Source organism: Phymastichus coffea, unplaced genomic scaffold (genome assembly GCF_024137745.1).
Source record: "Phymastichus coffea isolate CEN01 unplaced genomic scaffold, Cenicafe_Pcof_1.1 PCOF00015, whole genome shotgun sequence".
NCBI lineage: Eukaryota > Metazoa > Arthropoda > Insecta > Hymenoptera > Eulophidae > Phymastichus > Phymastichus coffea.
This window is the reverse complement of record NW_026706826.1, coordinates 2121090-2147871: the sequence shown is the minus strand read 5'-3', so window position 1 is coordinate 2147871 and position 26782 is coordinate 2121090. Positions and strand designations below refer to the sequence as shown.

The 26782-nt window shown below is 35.1% G+C and overlaps 1 protein-coding gene across 1 annotated transcript in view; it reads left to right on the top strand.

Moving 5' to 3' along the window:
* Positions 1-26578, top strand: part of LOC131675037 (ras GTPase-activating protein 1) — a 1462590-nt gene extending 1436012 nt beyond the window's left edge. Inside the window, exon 15 of the mRNA XM_058953862.1 lies at positions 26337-26578. Within this exon, the coding sequence (XP_058809845.1) occupies positions 26337-26414 (78 nt within the window). The 3' untranslated portion in view covers positions 26415-26578. The remainder of the gene's footprint in view (positions 1-26336) is intronic.
* The last annotated feature ends 204 nt before the right edge of the window (positions 26579-26782 follow it).

The following is a 26782-nucleotide window of genomic DNA, read 5'->3' as shown; positions in this document are numbered from 1 at the left end:
TCTCAAGATACTATTTTCGCTGTGTGATAATCGAATCCGTTTATTACAAAATTATTCGTGATTCATAATTATGAATTGAATTTTGTTAAATATTAATTAATTAATACGCATAAATAGCTTAAATTCGGGATCAGCGGATTGAAATTAACTGCGTAAATGCTTTTAGTCAATGAAACATCTGAAAATTACAAATTTCGCATAGATATGACATCACACTCTTTATATGATAATGATTTTGATCAAGTGCTCTAACACATCTAATTATATGCATATACGAGGGTCGTTTGAAAAGTCCGTGCAAAGTCAGAGAGATGACTATACTAGTGCGTATCAAGGTTATTTTTAGTTAGTGGCATATCTTGGAAGAGCACACACCAAGTTTCAGCCAGATCGGCAAATTACTTTGCGTTTTACATTCGTTTAAATCAAAGAAATCGAGTGGTTGAAAAATAATGGACGAAAAAGAATTTCGTGTATTGATTAAACATAACTTTTTCAAAGGCAAAACGCCTCAGAAGATTAAACAGAAGCTGATAAACATTATGGTTATTGTGCACCTTCGATTAGAATGATTTATAAGTGGTTTCAAAATTTTCGGAGTGGCCATATGAGCACAAAAGATGCTGAACGTTCTGGACGCCCTGTTGAGGTTACCACTTCAGAAATCATTGATAAAATCCATGATATGGTGATGGCTGACATATGAATGAAGGTGCGTGAGATTGCTAGTACTGTAGACATCTCGAGCGAATGGGTACATAATATTTTGCACCAACATTTGGACATGAAAAAGCTATCCGCTAGATGGGTGCCGCGATTTCTCACGATTGACCAAAAACGAGATCGTGTGAAGTGTTGCAAGAATCGTTTGCAGCTGTTCCAGCAAAATCCGCAATACTTTAAGCGTTGTTTCATCACTGTAGATGAAACATGGATACATCACTACACTCCTGAGACCAAAGAATAGTCTAAACAATGGGTTACCAAGGGAGAATCTGCTCCGAAAAAGGCGAAGACAATTCCTTCGGCCGGGAAGGTTATGGCGACTGTCTTTTGGGATTCGCAAGTAATAATCTTCATCGACTATCTCGAAAAGGGTAAAACCATTACAGGCAAATATTATTCATCGTTATTGGATCGTTTGAAAACCGAGTTGTTAGAGAAACGTCCACGATTGGCCCACAAAAAAGTCCTCTTCCACCACGACAATGCACCAGCTCACGCCTCAGCAGTTGTGGCCGCAAAACTGATGGAGATAGGATTCCAACTCGTTTCACATACCCCTGTTCTCCAGACTTGGCTCCGACTACTATTTATTCTCTAATATGAAAAAATGGCTGGCGGGGAAAAGATTTTATTCGAACGAGGAGGTGTTTGCAGAAACGAATGCCTACTTTACAGACTTGGACAAATCCTATTATTTGGAAGGGATTAACAAACTAGAACAGCGTTGAATGAAGTGTATAAGCCTAAAAGGAGAGTATGTTGAACAATAAAAAAGATTTATTAAAAAAAATCAAGCAGTTTTTATTTTTGCACGGACTTTTCAAACGACCCTCGTATGAGGTAGTGCCTCAGTTTTGATAGCCCTTTTCCTTATTTTCGTGTATAGTGCCGGTTGCCATAGTGCAGTGAGAAACAAACAATAATCAGAGAAGACCGTTACGCAGTGAAGATTGTCGACGTTGTAAGAACACGTCAATCTGTACTAGTAAACTATTTAACATTTTGTAACGGGATGGGTTATCTAGTACAACAGGGATTTATTTAAGCACAAGCTCTCTCGGTGCAGAGCTAACCGCCGCTTCGTTAAACACGTATGAATATACATGTATTCGCCTTTACATTTGATACTTTCGTTTCAGTGTCTTCTTTCTAACAGAGTTGAACTCACCTTAAGTCACCTAACTTGTGACACTCGATCTATCTTAGGTGTGAGTGACTTAATGTTTATTCCAACTAATCCCCTAAATGAAATCGGTTTATAATTGAATCGGCGATAGATCCGTTAAACTAATAGGAAACAGAATAACGTAATGCGGCAAACAAAATTAATATCGTTTATGACTAGAGAATTACAATCTTTGATGGGCCGAAAGACTAACGTACGCGAATAGGATTTACAATGTTTAACAATAATACGGGGGGAGAGAGAGAGAGAGAGAGAGAGAGAGAGACAGAGACAGAGACAGAGAGAGAGAGAATTCAAAATTCTACCGCAAAACCTAACGCTCGGCGCGAATACAAAAAAATAACGATTGCAATGGACAAAATACTTTCGCTAGTATTTTGTGACGCAATAAAAGGGAGGTGCACCTATTCTGCGGTGCAATTACGGTGATCAGCCGTAATTATTTATCCAGCTAATTCAAAGGTGCTCCTCGGATCCAAATTATCTTCGCTGCCTCGCTCGCAAATATCTGCTGCTTTAGTTGCTGCTGCTTTATTTGCTACTGCTGTGATGCTGCTACTATCGTTGCTTCTTCGCTCACTCACGCACGTATCAAAAATCCCAATAAACTATTTAATGAAAACGGCGAAATACAGTGAAAACTAATTGGCGGTACTACACTAAGTAGCAGCTGCGGCTTAACTGAACTTTTCAAACTCTCGCGCGCCCTCTCTCTCTCTCTTAGTCGTTCGTACTAGCATCGCGAGTGTACCAAATCGCGAACGGATCGATTAATCGAATCGATACCGTTGCAATTTATAATTTTTATTATTTTCAATTATATAATCTCTCTGTCAAATTCTTGCTTACTTTTGAGAAGTTAAATTGGAAATTTATTTTAGAGTTCGATTTTAATTTTTATAATGTATCAATGTAATATCGTTATATAAGTAAGAGTAACATACATATTACAGAGGTTATGAAAAACTGAGATAAACACTCAGTAGTAACTACACTTCTCGCATAAATTAAAGGAACAAAAAAAATTTCTAACTTTTTGGCAATTTTAAACAGGCTGTATTTCAGTGAGAAATTGTCGTACAGGAAATAAAAAAATATAGCTTTTGAAGCTTGAAGACTCTAGATTTCGAATTTTTTTATTACAAATTTTTCGGAACACCTGTAGCCATGTAATTCTTGGATAAAGCACAAAAAGAAATTTTCCAAAATTTTTATCTTATTATTTTACTCTACGGGCATGAAAATATTTTTTCGAGCTAGACCAATGCATAGGTCGCATAGCCTGTTCATTTAGCTTCAATTTTTTTTGCGGGAGTCAGATACGACCATTTGTCTTCGAGATATCGAACTTTAAGTGCAAAAGAATCCTTTTTCACTCAACTGCCGATATCTCTGAAACTACTGGTGGCCCAGCAAACGGACAGGGGGTTTCGTTTTCTGCAGAAGATTTCCTACAAAAATCTTTCATGGTTGATAGAAAAAAAAATTTCTTTTTTCGTTTTCAAGATAAACAAGTTTTCTGATTGATTACTGATTTACCGCCGGCATTAGCGTTATCCAAAGCATACCATGTGGAAGTTGCACGGTCGGATTTACACTTCTTTTGTGCTTACACACGTGTGTTAGATTCTTCGGAAAAAATGAGACCCTGTGGTTTGTCAGTTTCACAGTATTTAACGACTCCAAACTCATTTTCTAAAGTGTGTAATGTGTATGTGTTCAGTATCGAGTGTTCCCGCCTCTACTCCTAATTACAGTTTGCAACCTTTGTCGCATATTCGAAATGCAATTTCGGATCATCCGTTGAGGGATCTGACGCCAAACTCTTATCAGAGCGTTCTCTAATTCTGCTAAATTATTCAGATAGGGATAATTTTGACGCAATCAGCGGCCCAATATGTTCCAGACGTGCTCTATGAGATTCAGATCAGGACTCATTGCAGGATGCTTCAACAATCTGATGCTGCTCCTCTGAAAGAATTGATGGGTGATAGTCGCTGTGTTAGGCCTAGCATTATGTTGCATAAAAATAAATCCCCTCCTGTTTCGTGCTAACGGCAACACGTGAGGTTGCAAGATTGGGTCGATGTAACGCCTAACATTGAGAGTGTCTCGAACAATCACTAAAAGAGTACGAGAATCTCGTGAAATTGCAGCCCAAACCATCACCGATTCTCCACCGTAAACAGCTATAGGACGAATAAAACGCTGTTGATAACGTTGTACGACGCCAAGCTCGAGGTTTTCGGTCGTTACCTGCAGGCAAAATCGAGACTCGTCAGAAAAAAAACGCTGTTCCAATTTCTCATTCATTACTTCACATGGTTGTGAGCATACTGCAGACGAGCTCTATGATGTGCAACGGTCAACATCGGTCCACGGGCAGCAGTTCGAACACGAAGTCCAGATTCGCGAAGACGATTTTTTACCTTGATCGAGAAATGTTTCGCGGTTATCGTCGTCGTCGTCGTCGTCGTTGTTGTTGTTGTTGTTGTTGTTGTTGTTGTTGTTGTCGCTGTTGTTGAAGATTCTAGAAGTTTCGAGCGATGACGTTTACTGAAGCAAAAGGGTCTTGAATAGCCTGTCGAATGATTGCTCGATCATCTCGACGAGTCGTTGCTCGATGTCGTCCTTGTCCAGCACGACGTTGGTATCCATTAGTTTCCCGGAATCGGCTGTATGCACGGGACACAACCGAAGCACTTACATCGAGTTCTTCACCAACCTGTCGATATCTGTACTCCTCCTAAACAAAGGTCACTAACCGAGCGACTTCTGGGGCAGATAAATGTCGCCTGGGAGGTATTACGGGATAACTTGGAATTTAAAAGCTGCTGTCAATAATTTCTTTAAAAATAATGAAAAAAACTTATAACGAGTTGAGTCTCGTTATGTCTCTCTCTTCCCTTAAGTCAATTATAATTTATTAATAACTCTCTTATGTATTTTTCCTATCTAGCCGCAGCTGCTGACGCGGCACGAGGTCAGTGAGAGAGCGCCGAGCAGAGAGAGAGAGAACCGCGTGTATGCGTGAGTGCGTGGACGCATGAGTGTCGCGCGCGTTTGTCTAATTGGCTGAGACGCGCCGCTGCCGAATAGCCAAGGAAAGAGAGGGGACCTCTTCCGCGTGCGAAGAACAATTAGCTGTCCACCTTCGCGAGGAACGCAAGCCTAGCCGTCAACGCGCGATCGATAGATGCCTTTGTGCTACGTAGCCTGCGCTTTTGTCGTTAGGTACCGAGAGTGCAGAGTGTGCGTGATCGCGTGGAAGACCGTGGCACCGAAGTGCATCCTGCGGACTGTGTGCTGTATGCGTGCGTGCTGACGAGCTGTTGATCGTGTCAAGAAGGCTGCCCCGAGGCCGAATATTTGTGTGTTTCGGAAGCGAGCTCTAGGCTACTGCGAAGCCGATGTGTAAGTACTTGCTGGATTATCTATCTCTCTCTCGCTCGCTTCCTGCTTGTCTCTCTCACGGCGCATATCATTTGTACACTTCCTTATTTCCTTCATTTTAGTAAATGCTATTTCTCTTAACCACTGTGTTTATCCTTTCGGCACTCTCCCCTCCCACACCGTCTATACACGTGCTAACTCGCACCGCCAGCAACTACCTGACCTGCGACGCTCTCCGCGGGCCGAAGGCAAGGACGCCTTCAAGTGGCATAGCTGAGCCACTGGGCTGGGTTCCGCGTAACCCCATACCAAGCCTGCAATGAGCCGAGCAGCTATTTAGCATCACCCATCACGGGGAAGTCTGAATCCCCGTTACAAACTGTTGGTTTTTATTACCAGAAGTCGAAAAGTTTTGAAAAAAAATCTGTATTGTGTCACGTAATGGCTCTGTAGAAAACGTAAAAAATTTATCGTTCAGAATTTCGCGCAATGAGTACCATGGGCACTTTCGGGATATCGACTTTAATTCTATTCAATAAAATTTTTTTTAGGAAAAATGGTTTGAATGTGTCCATAGCTTCAACAAGGTAAGTTAGAAATGGCCTCTTGGTTTTTTTTAATTTGAAAAATTTTGAAAATTTAATTTTACAAAAAATAAATTAGCGGAAAGTTACAGGGATGGCCTTTAGGGTAAGCCGTTTTCCACATTTTTTGTTGTTGATTTTTTCGATATTTTTTTAAGGAAATTTTACGGAATTTTTTTAAGCGTGACAAAAATTTTTTTTTTTTTTTTCAATTTTTAAAAAAAATTTTTGAGAAAATTTTCGTAATTTTGTAAAAAACTTTTTTGGATTTTTTTTCGTTAATAAGTCTTCAGAAAATTCAAGATTGAGTAAAAAGTCGAAAAAAATGAAATTATTGATTTTTAAATAGATTAAGTCAAGTTTAAGGAACAAAAATCTTGTTCCCTTAATTTTTTCAAAATTTAAATCCATCGGTCCAGGAAAACCGCTTAACCGATCGATCTAAAATTTAGAGGGGTCTGTGAGGTACGTTAGTCTGTAACAATTTTTTCTAACCTAAGTTTTTCCCCCAATATTGCCGAAGATACAGTCGATTAACCAAAAAAAGGGAAATTAGTACTTTTTTGCTCTTTTTTTACGTTAAACGTTACAGGTGGAAACAATTTTTTTATCCAATCAACCATGACAAATTTTTGTAGGAAATCTTCTACAGAAAACGAAACCTCCGGTTCGTTCGCTGAACGACCAGTAGTTTCTGAGATATCGGCAGATAAGTGAAAAAGAATTCTTTTGCATTCAAAATTCGATATCTCAATGAAAAATGGTCGTATCTGACTCCCGCAAAAAGCAAATCTAGCTCGGTCTAGCTCGAAAACATTTTTTTATGCCCGTAGAGTAAAATAATAAGGTGAAAATTGTGGAAAATTTTTGTTTGTGCTTTATCCAAGAAATGCATGGCTACAGATGCTCCGGAAAATTTGTAACCAAAAAATTCGAAATCTAGAGTCTTCAAGCTTCAAAAACTATATTTTTTTATTTCTTGTACGACAATTTATCACCGAAATATAGCCCGTTGAAAATTACTAATAAATTTAGACATTTTTTTTGTTCCTTTAATTTATGCGAGGAGTGTACTTACATAATCAAGTAAAACAGCGCTAAATTCGCATTATACATACGGCAACGGTAATCGATTTAATTAATCGATCCGTTCGCGATTCAAACAATTAACATTTTTCAGATAACCTCCCCCGTTACAATACTTAGGTGCAAGAAAGAGAAGAGATAGATAGATACAAAAAAGATAGTATAGAATAAAATAAAACTTTATTATGCCTTCTCTAGCACTTTAAAAATATAAACAAAAACAGACGTAATAGAAAGTATTCAAGAAAATTAAGTGCCAGCAAAGATAAGTATATTATCCAAATGTCTTTTCGGAATCGACGTTTACCATTATCTGAAATAAATGTTTTCACTAATGAGCACCTAACAAACAATGTCAACGATTGTACTGTATTATACTTTAAAGATACTATGAAAAAGGACTTCGTGGTCGAGTATGTAAAAAACCACTTCTATGACCTGCAAACATTAAAAAAGATTGAAATGGGCAAAACAACGTAAAAATTGGACTATTTATGAGTAAGAAAAAGTTCTTTGGAGTAATTAATTCAAATTCGCGATTTTCGGAAGTAAAAGAGAAATTTATGTAAGAAGAAAAGTGGGTGACAAGTTTTTAAGTACATGTTTAGTTCCAAGCGTTAAATATGGAAGAGGATTCGTAATGGTGTGCAGCTGCTTTGCAGGGTCACAAATTGGTGATCTCATAAAAATCGATGGAAAGAAGAGTACAAACAAATTTTACAAAAGAACGTTTTGCCATCAGGAACTCATCTTGTCGATACTCCTTTTATTTTTCAGGAAGACAATGATCCCAAGCACACCTCATAAATCTGTAAAAATTACTTGGTGAATCTTGAAAAGTAAAAGAAATTTACTGTTATAGAATAGCCACCACAGAGTCCAGACTTAAACACTATTAAGTTCCTTTAGGAAGAGCTAGATCGTGCAGTTACATTGTTTGTAATTCTACTTCTACGATATGGATCGCTCTACAAAGTAAATGGAAAAAATATCATCAACCATTCTCAATAAATTTATTTAAAAAATACCAAGAATTTACAAAACTATTATTAAAAGCAAAGGCAATCAATTTTATGAAAAAAAGTTTAGTTCATATCAAAATGCAATTATTCACATTTTTATTTCATTTATTTATAAAAATTAGTCTACATATTTTTGTTCTATTCTAAAAATTTACTTATTTTTTGCATTATCTATTATTTGTTATTTATTTGTTTTATTGTTAGTTGTAAATAAATAGTTTGTATATTATGATTATTATAATTTGTTGAAATAAAGTATGAGTAAAAGGGATAATTATTCCTTATATGTATTTGTTATATTTGACGAGTAGCATTACAGACATCTGATATTACAATATTCATAAATCGACAGACACTAAAACTATATGCTTGACTTCTAAGCCTTTATACCCGATATTTGCTGAGTTGTAATTACGCAACTCAGAACTCACCAAAATTTCAAAGAGTGCATCCTACTGCTAAGCTTTGCATTCTATGCAGTATATTGTACTGCTGAGCCTAATATAAATTTATTCCATATTCTAACACACCTCCTTCAATTTATGTTGTATGCTTATTACACAATTCGTAATTCTTTTCTAAATTTTTCAAATTTACTTCGTAAGAGAGGTTTTGTTATTATTTCTGCATTATTGTTTTCAGAATCGATTTTTGCAATATTAATAATTTTTTGGTCATATCATTCATTTACAAAATGGTAATGTATTTCTATATATTTTGAATTTTTAGTCAAGATTCCGAATTTAGCTAGAAGTATCACCAGAATTCTTGTCGCCCCATGCTGCTTAACTTTCAGTGGCCTGTTTTTTTTCTAGTTGCAGGCTTATCACATTGTTTGCATTTCAGATATAAGAAGATTTTCTTCTTCTATAAGCTATAATTCTTAACATCAAAATTCCGAGGTTTCATATTATCGCTGTTTGCCATTTCGTCTTCTTTTTTATTTTCTTGCTTTGTTTCGCTTTCTTCAATTTCTCTATTTTTTATTGTTTCCGAATGAAATCTTGTAGTGATTCTCTATGATACTCTTCATCTGTATTAGGATTTCCTTTGACAGATAATGATTTTTCCAATTTTTCTGCTCCTTCTATTTCTTCTTTCTTTTTATTTTCTAATGCTTTTTCTATTATCTGCTTGATAACCTTCTTTAAATCGTCTAGTTTGAAGTCGTTATAAACTTTAACTTCATTATATCCTTTCAAAATTTCAATTAATCTCGCTTTTGGTACTGTCTTTAGTCTCTAGCAATGAGTGTATCAGCAAAACACGAATAAACGAGAAGTATACTCGTTTTAAAGGAAAGCACACTTTTGTTGATATCATGCCTTCATTACTTCTACCAAAATAATCGCTCTAAACATCAAGCTCAACTACCAGTAATATGGAGACTGGGACTAATATGGTAAACAAAAAAAGAGACGATATCAAAAATCAAAATCAACGAAAATTAAAAAGGATAGAAACTGCAACTGCTCCAACTACAGATGATATAAAGCAACAATTTAACTCAGCTAAACAATTTCCCCATCTTCTACGATGACCGTTACAACTTTATACTTGCAACGTATCACAACTCCAACATTAAAGAAATATGCGGCAAATACACTAATAACACAAAAGAACTCGTGGATATGCTTGAAAGGAATTTCTTTATACTTGAACCAGTGAACCACAAAATCAAAGATAACTAAGATTAAAAATAGCTTGTTCAGCTTCGAAGAACCGGAAGAACCCATGAACTTAAAATTATACAGCTTATCTGACACCGAAATGCAAGAAAAACTATCATAATAAAATTACTAGCTCATCTAGAAGTACTAACCAATCTGAAAAGTATAAGTGCGTATTTTGGAATGCGAGAAACATCTACAAGAGACTAACCGAGCTTTCTACGATGATAGCAAACGTAAATGTATTCATCTATATCGAATCCTGGAGCATGGAAGAAAGAGAAGATGACAACTATCTGAACTTTTCTGGTTTCATCAATTACCGAAAGGACAGAGACCACTCAAAAGGTGGAGGTATTATAAATATTAGAAGAAAAACACATATTGTCGAAATTAAAAACATCAAAATTCCTGATAAAACTATAGAAATGTACGGTATTACTAACCAATTTCCATCCAAAAATTAGTTTTCTAATCTGCTCCAGAGTCCCAAGTTACACGGTAAGTTAAGCTAAATTAAATAAAATTATAGAAAATAGTATGAGACTATCAAACCACTTGTACTGTATCTTTGTTAGTGATTTTAATTTACACAAGCAGGCTTGGAACTGTGTGAAAACAGATCGTAACGAAGAAAGGCTACTAGAGAGTATATATAAATCTGAACTTCTTATTCATAATATCAATACTAAAATACGCAAAAACTCCTCAAATGACAATAAATCTAATATTGATTTAATTCTTTCTAGTATGAATTTATTTGATAAAATTCACATAAAAATTGAGAAAGAAACCCGTGATTTTGATCATTATTCAATATATTTTTATGTCGACGTTGAGAAAATTACTTTTATAAAAAAATCGTTTAAATTTAAAACAATAAGAACTAACTAGTTTTCCTCCACCAAATAATTAGACGAAAACTATCTGGAATATTTGTCACTAGATTACGATGCGCTCCTTACCAACGAGAAATATATTTGATTCATTAATATTCTTATCAACGCCGTACGTAGTAATAGTCGTTTTAAAAAGCTAAATTTGATAAGCAACACAAGTAAAAAATCCAGCCTCTTAAAGGAACGCCGAATGCGAAAAAGTAAAACGTCTAGAAATAGCTTCCAGTAAAAAATGAGAATTTAACCGTAGCTACTGAAACTTGTAGGAAAGAAAAACAGAAATATTTTAGAAATTTGGCAGAAACAATCAGTTTTAGAACTAGACAAGACTTCGTTTGGGTGAAATGCAAGGTTTTAAAGAATAAATGGATTAAAGTTCAAAAATTGCATATAACTGAAAATCTTTAATATGAAACTAAAATCCAAAAAGCCTTAGATACAATCATACCTTCATTGATGAGTACAGACCTTATGTTTGCCTGAGTATAGCAATAATGAGTATTCCGCTGCATTCTTCGACGATGTCGAATTTAATACCAGCTTAATGATCAAGAAAACGAAGTCTGCTCCTGGAATTGATGGCATTGATTACGAAATTATTAAAAATCTGCCTATAAAATACCATTTATTACTACTTGATACTTTTAACGAAACGTATAAATCAATTTTATACTCAAATTTATACCAAAATTGTTTGTCTATTTGAGTAAAAATGTAATGGAGAAAGCATTAGACCGATAGTACTAACTTCTTGTCCTTCCTGTAAACTTTTCGAAACTCTTATAAAGAGCTGACTTTAATGGTGATATGAACTTACTAATATTTTACGGGAGTCTTAAAATGGATTTAGATAAAGTAAATTGTATGGACAGTTTAAAAAATCTATCCTTAAATATAAACAGAGCTACAACGGTTAGATTTCACTCGAGGGGAGTGCGGACGTGTCTTGGATGTGAGCGCGAGTTTTGGTGATAAAGTCAAAGAGGAAAAGTGTTTGAGGAGAGAAATAGAGGTGAAAAGAGCGTGGTGGTGGAGGAGGAGTGGAGAAGAGAGAGAGAGACCTGGAGAAGAGCAGGAAAAAGCAGAGAGAAAGGAATAAAGAAAAAAATAAAAGTTGAGGTTAAGAGAGAAAATCAGAAAGCGGGAAAGGCAGGCAGAGAGGAGGGGCGGTAAGAAGTAAAGGCAGAGACAGAAAAGGTAAGACAGGGAATAAAGGTGGGATCACGGGTAGTTATAGAGAGTCGAATTAAGGCGTACGGGATAGGATGGAAAGATTTGTGACAACAAAAAAATTAAGAGATAAAGGTGGAAGGTTGGATAAGAAAGGCCCAGAGGAGGAAAAGAAGAAAAGAGTAAAGATGGTGAGGGGGAGAGAGAGCGGGGAGAGGCCGAGGGAGAATAATAGAGGAGAAATGAGAGAGGCAAAGAGATGCAAGAGTGAGAGCGAGGGAAGCGAGATGGATGGGGAGGGGGGAGAAGGATTGGACAACACGTTAAGAGAAGTGGGAAAAAGTAGTGGTGTAGAAGAAATAATGGAAAAGATACGGACAGACATAAGGGAATTAACCCATTAAGGCCCAGGCCAAACCTGGGAAAGATAGCGCCAAACTAACTATGCCAATCGTAGCTAAATCGTAAAAAAAATACCCGTGTTTTTTCTTTTGCCATTTTCAATTGTTTATAAAAAATTATTTAAACAAATTATCAAAATGTTATTATTTTCAAAAAACTGATAGCGGCAATCGATTCTATGGGAAAAAACATGAAAGAAATGTATATAACGTTTTTTTGTCAGACGTCAATTTGTTAGTGTAAAATGGCTATAAACAATTGCAAGTCTGTCAGGTACCTGTGTATACGCCAAATCCCAAGCAAAATCTATTGCCGATAGCGCCAAACTAACGATGCCAATCGTAGCTAAATCGAAAAAAAAAATACCCCTGTTTTTTCTTTTGCCGTTTGCAATTGTTTATAAAAAATTATTTAAACAAATTATCAAAAAGTTATTATTTTCAAAAAACTGATAGCGGCAATCGATTCTACGGGAAAAAACATGAAAGAAATGTATATAACGTTTTTTTGTCAGACGTCAATTTGTTTAAGAAAATAGGACAGAAAGCTTTGAATTTTCACAAATTGTACATTTGGAAATTTGACTAACATAGTAATTGTTGGGTTACGAAGTTGCAAAGAGTTTGCAAAATTTTTTTTCTATTGAAACCGTGTTAGAGATCACGTTTGAGTTGCGGGCTAACGGTTTCATGTAATCTTACAGATTCAGTTTTCATTACAAATATTTCTAGTATAAGTTGTCGTGTTGGGTAGTGATCTGATTTTTGTAGTCCCAATATAATTCTTTGTTTATAATTGATAAGTGAAGATGCCAAGGCGTAGAGTAAAAGATTTAGCAGAATTAGTTGAGGAGGATGATATCGATGATTGTCAACATGTAGATATAACTTTTATACCGGAAGATCATGGGAGCTCAGATGGAGATTGCAATCTTGATGAAGATATTTCATCTCAAATAATTCCCACCGGCTCTTATGAACATGTCAAAAATACTTACACTAGTACGCAAAAATTATTAGAACATAATCATATCTATAAATGGCAAGAAAAGGCTCCAAGCCACTCTACAATTATGGATACTGATGATAACTTCAGTATTCAATCGATTTCGTCTTTATTTTCTAAGAACTCTGTAGAGTTATTTGAAATATATTTTTCAGATTCAATGAAAAAGTATATAATTGAAGCTACAGCGGAAAATAATTTTGAACTTAGTATGATCGACCTAGAAAAATTTATGGTAATCTTAATGATTACTATAATAAATTCTAGGAAGAATCTTCGTGACTATTGGTCAAGTAAATTAATTTTACAGTGTCCAGTCATATCTAATCTCATGACAAGGAATAGATTTGTTGAAATCAAGAGAAATATTAAATTTTATAAAAAGAAGGATGAGAATAAAAACGACAAAGCTTGGAAAGTAAGAACACTGTATGATTATTTTCGTCAAAATTGTATGCAATTTGGCTTTTTTGACTATAATCTATCAATAGACGAGATAATGGTCAAATATTATGGCAGATTCGGAATAAAACAATGTATACGAAATAAACCAATCCGATTCGGGTTCAAGGTGTGGGCACTTTGCTCCTCAGATGGATATACAGTGCCGGTCAGCCACTTTTACCCCCCCACGGGCAAAATCAGTCTAACTTCAAAGTTTTATATCTCTGGTAGAAATTAATGTACAGAGACGTGCGTGGGTGCGTTTGAAAGGTCTTTCGAAGAGCTTTCGAATGATATGACTCACGGTTGCCATCGATTGTTTTTGTAAATTTTGCAACAATTATGCAAAATTGAAAATTCTGAAATTTTTTTATTATTTTTGACAATTAGCCAATTTTGGAAAAAAAATCGTACGAAAATTTGGAGTACACCATTTTTTAGCTATTACCAAGCCCTATCTGAATCACTCATCAAAAATTTATTTTCGTCAAATATGACGCGCGCACGGGCATTTTTTCCTGGAAGTGACAGTTTTTTTCAACATTTTTTATCTCCGTCAAATTGTAACAATCGAAAAAAATTTATAGGAGAAAAAATGTTTGTTTTTTCACGAAGAATACTGCAATAATTTTTTTTTCAGTTTTTCGAAAAAATTTTTTTTTCGGTTTAAATTATTTTTCAAGGTCGAAAAAAAAAAGATTTTTTTTTATGTAATTTACGATACTTGTTATGTAGTATTATTGAATGGATGGAACAAATTTTTTTTTTGTGGTTTCTTATCTTTTGAGCGTACCGACTGTGAGAAAAAAAAAATTGAAAAAAACCGAAAAAAAAAATTTTTCGAAAAACCGAAAAAAAAATTATTGCAGTATTCTACGTGAAAAAACAAACATTTTTTCTCCTATAAAATTTTTTTCGATTATTACAATTTGACGGAGATAAAAAATGTTGAAAAAAACTGTCACTTCCAGGAAAAAATGCCCATGCGCGCGTCATATTTGACGAAAATAAATTTTTGATGAGTGATTCAGATAGGGCTTGGTAATAGCTAAAAAATGGTGTACTTCAAATTTTCGTACGATTTTTTTTCCAAAATTGGCTAATTGTCAAAAATAATAAAAAAATTTCAGAATTTTCAATTTTGTATAATTGTTGCAAAATTTAAAAAAACAATCGATGGCAACCGTGAGTCATATCATTTGAAAGCTCTCCGAAAGACCTTTCAAACGCACCCACGCGCGTCTCTGTACGTTAATTTCTACCAGAGATATAAAACTTTGAAGTTAGACTGATTTTGCCCGTGGGGGGGTAAAAGTGGCTGACCGGCACTGTATATATGAACTTGATATTTATACGGGAAAAGCTGGAATTGATGAAAGAAATCCTTTAGTTGCCGTCGGTTTGGGATCTAGAGTCGTCATGAAGTTACTTTCACCTCTATTAAAAGTAACTGACAAAGATGATCTTCGTAAATATCATATATATTTTGATAATTTTTTCACAAGTCCAGATCTGATGGCGGTTCATTTACATAAACTAGGATTATCAGCAACTGGGACTGTTAGACAAAACCGAGTCAAAGAAAAAGTTGAGATGCCAAAAAAAGCAGAAAGGGGTACAACTATGGCTTTGCACGATAGTAATTCAAATTTGAATTATATCACTGTTATGGACTCAAAACCTGTATCAGTTCTTTCAACGAAATATGATGATGAGCCAAAAGTTGAAGTACAGAGATGGCACGAGTCATCTAAGAAGTCAATTCTCTTCCCTCAAGCGTTTTCAATGTATAATCGATACATGGGTGGAGTTGATCTGCATGATCAACATTGCAAAGCATTGACGCCTACAATTAAAAGTAAGAAATGGATGTGGTGTCTCTTTGTGAGACTTATTCAGGCAGCATTGACAAATTCTACCGTCATCTATAATAAGCTTCATCCAGAATTACCAAAGGGAACGAAAGACCTTGTGCAAGAAGTTTGCCAATATTATCTCGATAAGTTTTCAAGGGACCGCCCTGTCAGACAAAAAAGACATAGTGATAGTTCATCGAACGAACACAAAATAAAAATAGGTAAGTACCTACATTGTGAGGTTTCATCATGTAAAAAAAGAACTCAGCTGTACTGTGAATGTTCTAAAGTTGTATGCAATGATCACAAAAATGACCACATGGATGAAGCTTCATAGAAATTTGAATGTATTATAGAAAATCGCTATTTTACAGTTATTTGTTTTTGGAACAAATTGACATTTGACAAAAAATCGTTATATATATTTCTTTCATGTTTTTTCCCGTAGAATCGATTGCCGCTATCAGTTTTTTAAAAATAATACCTTTTTGATAATTTGTTTAAATAATTTCTTATAAACAATTGCAAACGGCAAAAGAAAGAACAGGGGTATTTTTTTTTCGATTTAGCTACGATTGGCATAGTTAGTTTGGCGCTATCGGCAATAGATTTTGCTTGGGATTTGGCGTATACACATGTACCTGACAGACTTGCAATTGTTTATAGCCGTTTTACACTAACAAATTGACGTCTGACAAAAAAACGTTATATACATTTCTTTCATGTTTTTTCCCGTAGAATCGATTGCCGCTATCAGTTTTTTAAAAATAATACCTTTTTGATAATTTGTTTAAATAATTTTTTATAAACAATTGAAAATGGCAAAAGAAAAAACAGGGGTATTTTTTTTTCGATTTAGCTACGATTGGCATAGTTAGTTTGGCGCTATCTTTCCCAGGTTTGGCATGGGCCTTAATGAGTTAAGAGAGGTATGGGAGGAGGAAAGGAAAGAAAGGACAGAAATGTTTAAAGAAATAATGGGAAAAATGGAAAGAATGGAGGCAGAGGGGAAAAGAAGAGAAGAAAGGTGGGAGAAGGAAATAGGAAAAGTTAGGAAAGAACAAGAGAGAGAGAGAGAGAAGAAAGAAAAAAAGAGACGAAAGAAGAAAGGGAAAAAGCAGAACGTAGAGAAAATAAACTGCAGGAAAAATGGAGAGAGAGGATGGACCAGTTGGAAGAGGAATGCGTGAAACTAAAAGAAAGCATAGAAGGAGGAAACAAGAAGCAAAGAGGAACAGAAGTAGACAATAAGGAAGAATTAGAGCATATGAGAGAAAAAATGGATAGAGAAAGTAGGATAAACAATATAATAGTAACAGACTTAGAGGGTGAGTTAAGATGGGGAAAGAAGGGAGAGGCAGAGGTCTGGTTAAGGGAGGTACTAGAAATGAAAGGAGAGATAGTGAATCTGAGAAGAATAGGAGGAACAGCGGAGAGAGATGATCGGAGAGAAAGAAGAAAAAACATGTGGCAAATTAGATGCGCGTCATGGGAACAAAAAGAAGGAAGTATGAAGAAGAAAAAGAATCTGGCACAGAAAAAGATATACATAGATCAGGACTGGACGTGGAAGCAGAGAAAGATAAGAGAGGAAGTAAGAAGAAAAACGAAAGAAATAAGAAGTAAAGGTAAAGAGGTAAAGATGTGGCATAACGGGGTGAAATCAGAGGAAGAAGAATGGTGGTGGAGCGAGAGAGAGGGAAAAATGGTAGGAAAGGGGGTGGAAGGGTTTCGAAAACAATAGGGATAAAAGAGAGAGAGGGAGAAGAGAAGGGAGAGAGAGGGGAGAAAGGCAGTAAAAATACTATTCTGGAACGTGGCGGGGGTGAGGAGCATGGAGGAAGACGACTGGGAATATGTTAGGGAATTCGACACAATAGGGCTAACGGAAACCTGGGTGAAGAGGCAAGGGGCAAGAACTGGTGTGGAGAAACAACTGAAAGGGTACAGCATAGAGTGGAGGGACTCAAGAAGAGAAGGAAGAAAGGGGAGAGAAATAGGGGGAGGAATAATGGCGGTAAGAGAGAGGAAAGGGATGAATAAGGTAGAATGGAAGAAAGAAAGGTCAAGTGAGGTAATAGTAGGAGAAATAAAGATCGGAGGGAGGGAATACATGATAGCATCGGTTTATATGCAACATGAGAAGAAGGAAAACTATGAATACCTCAGTGAAGAGATAGAGGAGAACAGAGGAAAAACAATAATTATAGGAGGAGACTTCAACGCAAGAACAGGAAACGAAGGAAGGGAATGGGAGACAGCAGAAAACCTAGAAGAAATTAAGGCCAAGGATAAAGTGTTAAACGCAGAGGGAGAAGAAATAATAAAATGACTAGGAGAAATGGACTTTTAGTGATAACGAATGGGAGAAAAGAAGGAGATGAAGAGGGAGAAATAACATATATAGGAGCGAGAGGAATGTCAATGATAGACTATGTAGTAGGTAACGAGGAAGGTGATGAGGCGATAAAAAAGGTTTAAATAAAGGAGAGGGTAAGGTCGGACCACTTACCAATAGAGGTGGAACTGGGAGACAAAATAGCGGAAGAAAGAAAAGAAGAGGAAGAAAGAATGATAGACGACTGGAGTAAAGAAGGTATAAGAGAGTATCAGAGATGGATAGACGCAATAGAGGAAACAGATAAATGGAAAGATATAAAAAATAGAGTGAAGAACGCAGTTGTGAAAAAGAAGATAAGGAAAAAAAAGATCACAAATAAGCTGGTGGAGAAAAGAATGTAAGGCAATAAGGAATAGGGTGATGGCAGAGTTAAATAAGGTAAGAAAAGGGGAAGGAGACAGAGGCAAATACCTAGAAGCAAAGAGAGAATACAGAGAGGAAATAAGAAAAGCAAAAGAAAATGAAGGGAAAAGAGTGGCAGAAGAAATAAGAACAGATAAGACGAGAAGAAAATTCTGGGATAAAGTGAATGGCAATAGGAAGAAAAGAATTGGATTAGACGAAAATATAGGAAAAGAAGAATGGATAAAGCACTTCAAGGAACAATTGGGAGAGAAAAAACAGGAAGAAATTAAAGGGAAAGAAACCGAAGACAGCGAAGGAGAGGAAGGTGAAGAAATCAAAGAAAGAGAAGTAAAAGAGGTAATAAGAAAAATGAAAAAGAAAAAGGCAACAGGAGAAGATGGTATAGCAAATGAAGCGTGGGTGGAAGGCACGGAAGGCTTGATAAAAGATATGACAAAGTGCTTAAATGGAATATGGAACGGAGAAGGATATCCGGAAGAATGGAAGAAGGGAATAATAGTACCAATATATAAGAAAGGGAGTAAAGAAGAAGTAGGAAACTATAGAGGAATAACGCTGATGGATACGGGATATAAAATATATGCGGAAATACTGAGAAAAAAGCTGGAAAGAGAACTAGAAGCTAAAGAAACGCTAAGTGATACGCAGATGGGATTTAGGAAGAAAAGAGGAACAATGGACGCGATATTTATATTAAAAACAATAATAGGAAAGGAAATAAGGGAAAAAGGAGGAAAACTATTCGTATTCTTTGCAGATATGAAGGCCGCTTTTGATAAAATAAAGAGGAAGAAAATATGGGAAATAATGAAAGAGAAAGGGATAAATAGAAAAATTAGGAACAGAATAGAAGAAATATACAAGAAAACAGGGAGTAAGGTAAAAGTTGGAGGAGAAATAATTGGGGAGTTTGAGACGTACAAAGGCGTAAGGCAAGGGTGCCCTTTGAGCACCACGCTATTTAATCTTGCCTTCGCCAACCTGGATGTGAAGATCAAGCAGGTGCAGGAAGGAGGGGTAGTGATAGGAAGGAAGAAAATATGGACATTAGGATACGCAAATGATATAGTGATGATGGCAAAGAGTGAAAGTGGAATGAAAGCAATGCTGAAAAAATTAAAAAGATACCTGGAAGAAAGGGGGTTAGAGTTAAATGTAGGAAAATCAAAGATGATGAAATGCAGGAGAGGAGGAGAAGGGGGAAGGAAGAAGAATTCGAATGGAAAGATGAGAAGATAGAGATGGTGAAAGAGTACAACTACTTAGGATATGTGATAAGCAGAAATAACGGAAATAAAAAGCAAATAAAGAAGGTAGAAGGCAAAATAAATATGGGATTTGGAAAGTTATGGGGGATAGGAGAAAAGCTATTTAGAGAAAACTGGGAGCTAAGGATGAACCTGTTCGATGCTCTGGCGAAAAGCGTGATTATGTATGGAGCAGAAATCTGGGGATGGAAGAGATATGAGGAAATAGAGAGACTACAACTACAATATATAAAGTGGGTATTAGGATTAGATAGAAACACGCCAAGTTACCTAATACGATGGGAAACAGGAAGACAAGAAATGAAAGAAACAGCATTAGAAAGAGCAATGAAGTATGAAAACAAAATAAGAGAAAAAAGAGATGGCTCAATAAGAAAAGAAGCATGGAGAGAATTAAAGAAAAGGTAAAGAAATGAAAAAGATAAAAAGGGTAAGAAGGAGGAGAGAGAGGAAAGGCTGGAAAAAAGTAAAATATACAGAGAGAGAGAAGAGGGAGATAAAATGAGGGAAGAGTTTTGGGAAGAAATAAGAGATGAGCTGAAGAAAAAAGATGAAAAAGAACTAGAAGAAAAGCTAGAAAAATCAAGATACATAAACGAGTGGAAAGAGCTGAAAGAAGAAATGAAAAGGTATAGGTTAAAGGAAATTCAAGGAGAGGGAAGAATAAAAGGCCTGCAAATAAGGGAAAGGTTTAGGTTAGGTAATGAAACGAGAGGAAGAAGGTATTGGGAAAAAGAAAAAAATAAGAGATGCAGAATGTGTATGAAAGAGGAAGAAAATTGGAAGCACATTGTAGAAAAATGTGAAAAAAGCAGAAAGGAAGGGGAAGAATGGGAAAAAATAATAATAGAAAGCAAAGAAAAGATAGCGTGGATGATGGAGATAAAATGGAAAAGAAGAAGAAATGAAGAGAAGAAAGAAAAAGAAAAGCAAGAAGACGAAGCTACAAGACCCTAAGGAGAGACGGAAACAGAAGACAGAGAAGCAAGACTCGCAGACACATCTACACACACATACATACACACACATACACACAAAACACAAACGTACGCGCAAACATAAACATACACATGCACACACACACACACAAGACACAAGTAAAAGCAACTACACAAGCGAGAGGAAGCAGGTATTGGAGGATGGAGCAAAATGGAAAAGAAGAAGAATCGAAGAAGAGAAAGAAAAAAGTAAACTAGAAGGCAAATCATAAGATACTAAGGAAAAATAAGTGAGGTTGAGGAAAGGAAAGGCAGAGAGAGCAATAGGAAACAAGAAAAAGGTGTCAAAGCCTTAATAAGGAGAAAGATAGATGAAATGATTAGCAAGAAGGAGAGCAAAAGCAAAGAAAAGGCAAAGGTGAAAAGGCAAAAGAAAGTAATAAAGGAAAAGCTGAAAAGAAAACATGCAACACGCACGCGCGCACTCACACACACACACACACACAAAACACATACATAATCAACTACCCAAACTGGATACGAGACACAAATAGAAATTTAAGAAATGTAAACCAAATGTAACATATAAGTTGTAAATAAATAAACTAACTAACTATAAACAAAGCTACAATAAACCGCAAAGGTTTGCTGGCAACATTCCTAGACGTTAGCGGAGCTATTGACAATGTTATTTTTGAAATCTCTTTAGAAGAGTTTGCAAGGATCAGTTGCTCTCGAAATGAAATTTATTCTATTCATTACCTTAAATTTATACCGACGTCTTGGATATAGCTATCATACCACGAGCAAAGTTGTAGCTTAAAAAAGAATTTTATTTCCTTTATTATACATCTTATACGTTAAAAATATAATCGATGATTTACCGGAAAGCGTGGTTGTGTTATAATTTGCAGATGATATACGAAGTCTGTTCGAAAAGTATCGCGAATTTGGAATTTCTGCGGGCTACGTAAAGAGCCCAGCCGGGTAAGCATGTGAAAAGTGCCCTTAGACCTTTCGAAAAAGTGACAAAGCCCAATGTTCCGAGATACTCCGGACCTGTCTATACTACCGTGCTCGATTCTCACCGCTGATAGTTTATGAATTCGCCATAAACCGTATAGCGCTACGAGCGCTTGGGTCTGTATGCAGCACGGTCTGTAGGTCTAGTCAGAAACATGAAACATGGACATGAGTAGATATGAGTGAGTTCTGACTTCTTTTCTGTGTTTTATCTTATCTTCTTATTATTATTTTTATTTTTTCTTATCTCGTGGAGGGGGAGGTTCTTTTAATGTGGCAAGGTATCGTTTCGCAAATGGCCACCAGGGCAGCACTGCGATCGAATAGTCGATGGAATACCGTTGTTTTGAGTTTTGGAAATATTTAATAGTTTTCTATCACTTTTAAAAATCCTAGAATTTTTTGCACTTCGTCGTGAACAGGAAAATAATATTTTTTTATCGGAGATTCGGGTGCAAAATAAAAGTAAGTAAAAAGGATTTTGAAACTACGTGGTTTATTCAACAGTGCCGCAGTACCAAATAGTGCAAAAATCTGATGAAAAATCCTACAGATTTTTTTCACAAAGAACATCCTAAAATATTTAGCACTTCGTCGTGAACAGAGAAATAATATTTTTTTATCATTATCAAGGTACGAGTAGTAAACATAAGTCATGCATGTAGCCAGGAATAATAATAATATTGGGTTCAGCCTTTCAACGGAGTTTCAGAGATTAATAGTCGATTTCTCGTCGTATAATGATACTAATAATAAAGGTATGATGTATGTTTCTGATGTATTTTTGAACGTCGAACCCGATGGCGCGATTGGTTTTATCTTAGAATGTAATTGAAAAGTGCTATAGTCAAAAAAATATCGAAAAACTACTGGAAAGCAGCTGCTTTCCACTAGTTTTTCGCTTTTATCGTTTTCGGGATTAGGCCTACCATAAAACCAGTTACACCATTGTGTTTACGTTAAAAATACGTCGAAAACATGTATCATACTTTCATCGTTAGCTCTACCGCGTAATGAAAAATCGACAATGAAACGTGCGACCTTCGATTTTCCATGTATTACATGTGGGCAGGCTAAGATTGGGAGTTTAGTCGTCGATTTCTTAGGGTGTAATGGGTCTGATGATAAAAGTGTTATGCATGTTTTCGACGTATTTTTTAACGTAAAATACGATGGCGCTATTGATTGTATCGTGGAATGAAACCAAAAAGAGCTAGAATCGAAAAACTGGATTTTTTATTCGTTTTTAGTGGTTTTTATTTTTTTTAGGTACCTTCTACCACCTATAAAAATCTGAAAAAATTCACACATATACTCCTATCTATGAGAAACATTCAAGATTTTTTTCGGAGTTGCAGGTATGAATGGACAAAATTGGCGTTAAATTGGAATTTTCGAATACCTTTAAAAATTTGAATTTCGCGCTAAAAAAATTTGGTGTTTATAGGTTTGTAGCTCTTCAAAAACCCTACAACTTTTGTATTTACAGTTTTTAGGTATCTTCACAACCAACCGAGCTATTGTTAAAAAACCTAAAACCACAAAATAGTGTCCCATTTTGCCCCATGGGTCAATATGGGTCTGAAAATTTGGCAGAGGGGGTTTCATTATAAGCCGGAACATTGGGCTTTGTCACTTTTTCGAAAGGTCTAAGGGCACTTTTCACATGCTTACCCGGCTGGGCTCTTTGTTTTTTGATTTTTTTGTAGCGTTATGTTGGTATTCGTGATGCTGACAAGTTCGGCCATTTTGAATGTTTAGTTAATTTTTGACATCTGTTTTGCTTGGATGTGTTTTGGCTCGTCTTTGATTTTTGCCTATTCTAAAAAAAGCAATCCGCCAGAAACATCTGGATTTGTAGAAGAACAAAAACTGACTTTTGCACCATGATAACGCCCCTGCTCACACATCGTTACTTGTGCGCGAATATTTGACCAAAACAACACAGTAATGATGCCGCAGTCACTGTAGTCCCCAGACCTGGCCCCCTGTGACTTTTTCCTGTTTCCAAAACTGAAGAGGTCCATGAAAGGACGACGCTATGCCACGATTGAGGAGATAAAGATAGCATCGAAGGAGGAGCTGGATAAAATCACATAATCTATTGAAGTGTTGGACACCAGGCACTTCTAATTATTAATTGAGATTAATTAATATTTCAGGGGAGTGCCACTCTGAACAATGATTGACTCTAAAAGTTTTTAGCTAAAGCTATAAGTGAAACGTTTTATAAGGTAATTAAATATTTCGGTCTTTCACTTAATTAGGTATATTAGGCTTATGAAAAATTATCCGTGGATTAATAAATGTAGGAATATGTTTGCCCGCAATATTTATCCGCGGCTTAGCTCCATTCGAAACTTTGTCGTGGCTTACCTTGATAGCAAACAGTCGGAGTAGATTCAGTTCAGTATATTTACCAATTTACATAAAATTTTTCTTTAATTTTGGTAAAAGTTGTGCAAAAATTATTGAAATGTTGCAAACAGAACAACAATCTTCGCAGTGGAAGCTGTCATCTGAACCTCGACTGAAAAAAGCCCGTCAAAATCAAAACAATATCCAGGCAATGTTGATTGTTTTTTTCGATTATAAAAGCATTATGCATTATGAATATGTTCCTACAGGCCAGAAAATCAACAAAGAGTGCTACGTTAAAAAGATTGCGTGATGCAATCAGGAGAAAACGACCGCAAATTTGGAAAACCGGTGACTAGCTTTTACATCACGATAATGCTCCGGCATACGCATCAAACCTTGTGCAGCAGTATTCATTGAAACACAGTGTTGCGCAGCTCTGCTAGCTTCTATACAGTTTCGATATAGCTCCCTGCGAGTTTTGGCTATTTCCTCGATAGAAAATCCCACTTAAGAAACATCGATTCGACGATCAAGCGACTGAAAACTAATGCGAGGAATGCACTAAAGATGATTCCGAAGTCTAACTTTCAAAAGTGTTTTAATAAGTGGAAACATCGATATAAGCATTTTATTCAATCAAATGGGGACCTCTTTGAAGGATGCCATCCCCTGAATGATAAAAAATAAATCAAGCGCCGAAAAATCGAGGTAAGTTGGATACTTTTGGGACAGATCTCGTATAATGACTCCAAACTTATACTATAAATTTCGTGTACGTGTGTGTGTGCGTGTGCGTACATGATCTTGCTTCAATAGCTAGTATTAACGCCCTTGTTTTGGATCACCGCTTGAACACGTTCTCGCATACTGATACATCTCTGAATGTTTCGCTGAATTTCCGTAAAATTTTCGATCTGGCTACGACCATCTTAAAGTAAGGTAATAATACGCGGCACATCTGTGGCAGATAGATATCGCCTAAGCATGAAATATAAAAAAAAATCAAATATTTGAGGTAGTTCAAAAAAATTTTTTAGGGTAGTTTTGAAAAAAAAAACTGTTTTGTAGTTGTTAGAAAACTGTATTTTAATTGTAGAAGCTGCAGAAGAAATACATTTTTTCAGATTTCTTTAAAAAAAATTTAGAGTGATTGATTATATTTTAAAGTCAAAATGGACTTTCTGCTTTGATCGATGATTACTCTGAGCTAAATCATCGTGTAAAGTCAAATCAAAACTGATTAAATTGCTTAAAAGAGCTTGAAAGTCGCATGATCAAAGACAATTTTTGAAGTTCATGGATCATGTTCAAGTGAAGAAAACTAGACAAATTTTTGTTGTTGATTTTTCAATGACTACTTAAAAACTATCTACACTAACAAATTTTACAGCTCTGATCTGGAAACTAGAAACTCAAAGCTACAACTTTATTTTTTCTTTCTATATAACCATTTCTCTACGAGTTATCCCTTTTTGAAAATGACTCTAAAAATTTGGAATTTCCTTTATATCTCTTAATGTTTGTGAGTAATGCATATATATTAAAATCGGTCGATTTGATCGTTTTTAAAAATTAATATGTATGCGACTTTCGTATACTTTTTAATATGCGACCGCTAATTCAATTTATTTACGCTGATACTTATAATTTACGTAGTTTATATTCAAGCAAAGATATTTACAAAGCATTCTTTCAAGGTAATTGAGCAGTTTATGGAAATGAATTTCATAGTTATTTGAATGGTTTATAAATGTAATTAGTCTCCAATATTTCACGAACGAAATCTAAGACCAACATGTACTTTCAATTGAAATTCGCATTAAAAAAGCCTTACCACCAAACAAATTATTTATTCAATTAGTGACGCCAAAAAGTGCTTCACACGTCCTTATCTTCATTTTCATTGTCATATTGATTAATATATTTAATATAAACTACTTTTTCAAAGGTTTATTTTTGAACTTTTTTACAAAGCACATGTTACAAAAGCAAAATATATATTAATCAAATTATTGCACGTTTTCCAAATTCATGATTTACCATATCGAAAACTGATATAAAAGTACTATTAAACTTTTATCGTATTGTTTTAATAAAAATACCGACATTGTAACATTTATTTAAATTTTATTACTAATAATTTTATTTATTAATAAGAGAAACTAATCAGAACAATTCCAGAACATAACCTTTTGCTAGTTTAAAAAAATTAACTTTAAAACAATTAAACTACACTTTTTTACTGTTATTATCTTTACAAGGACTCCTATGCATTATGATAAATTCAATTTTTATCACTAAAATCTCTAATGACTTGAAACTATATATAAACACATATGGTTGTCGTCACATAACAGAATACCATGTAACCATATCTTCACCAATCAGCTCACGAATAAAATATTTTAACATGTCATCTATCACTTTTTACAAGTAGATATTTACTTGTCGATATATATTTCATATCCCACATATAATATTTAAATTATTTTAAAATCTATGAAGTTTTTCATTCATGGTCATTTCTTAATTTCAGGCTACAATTAAACAACTAGTGACGGTAACTGAAATGCTGAGCAAACACAAACAGAAATATAAAGAAATGTTGCGGTAATATCAATAAAGTTATTAAAATTACGTAAATATGAGTGAAGTTCTTCAAATATACGAACAAATTATTTCTACAATAGTAATAGACTGATGTGCCATATACTTACGTACGCTATACTTTTGTACTGTTCTATAAATGATGTTTTATTGTAAAAAATAAAAAATAAATCTTTCTGATACATTAGTATTTTTGTTATAGGTTCAATTTAACTGTATAACATTTATATGTACATTACAAATTTTATTTTAACCTATTGCCAAATCCACAAATAAAAATTACTTGTAATTATATTTACAAATAAACGATCAACGTTCTTCATGAAATGTTCTTTATTGAATTTGTAGACAGAAAATGAAAAATATTATAAGATC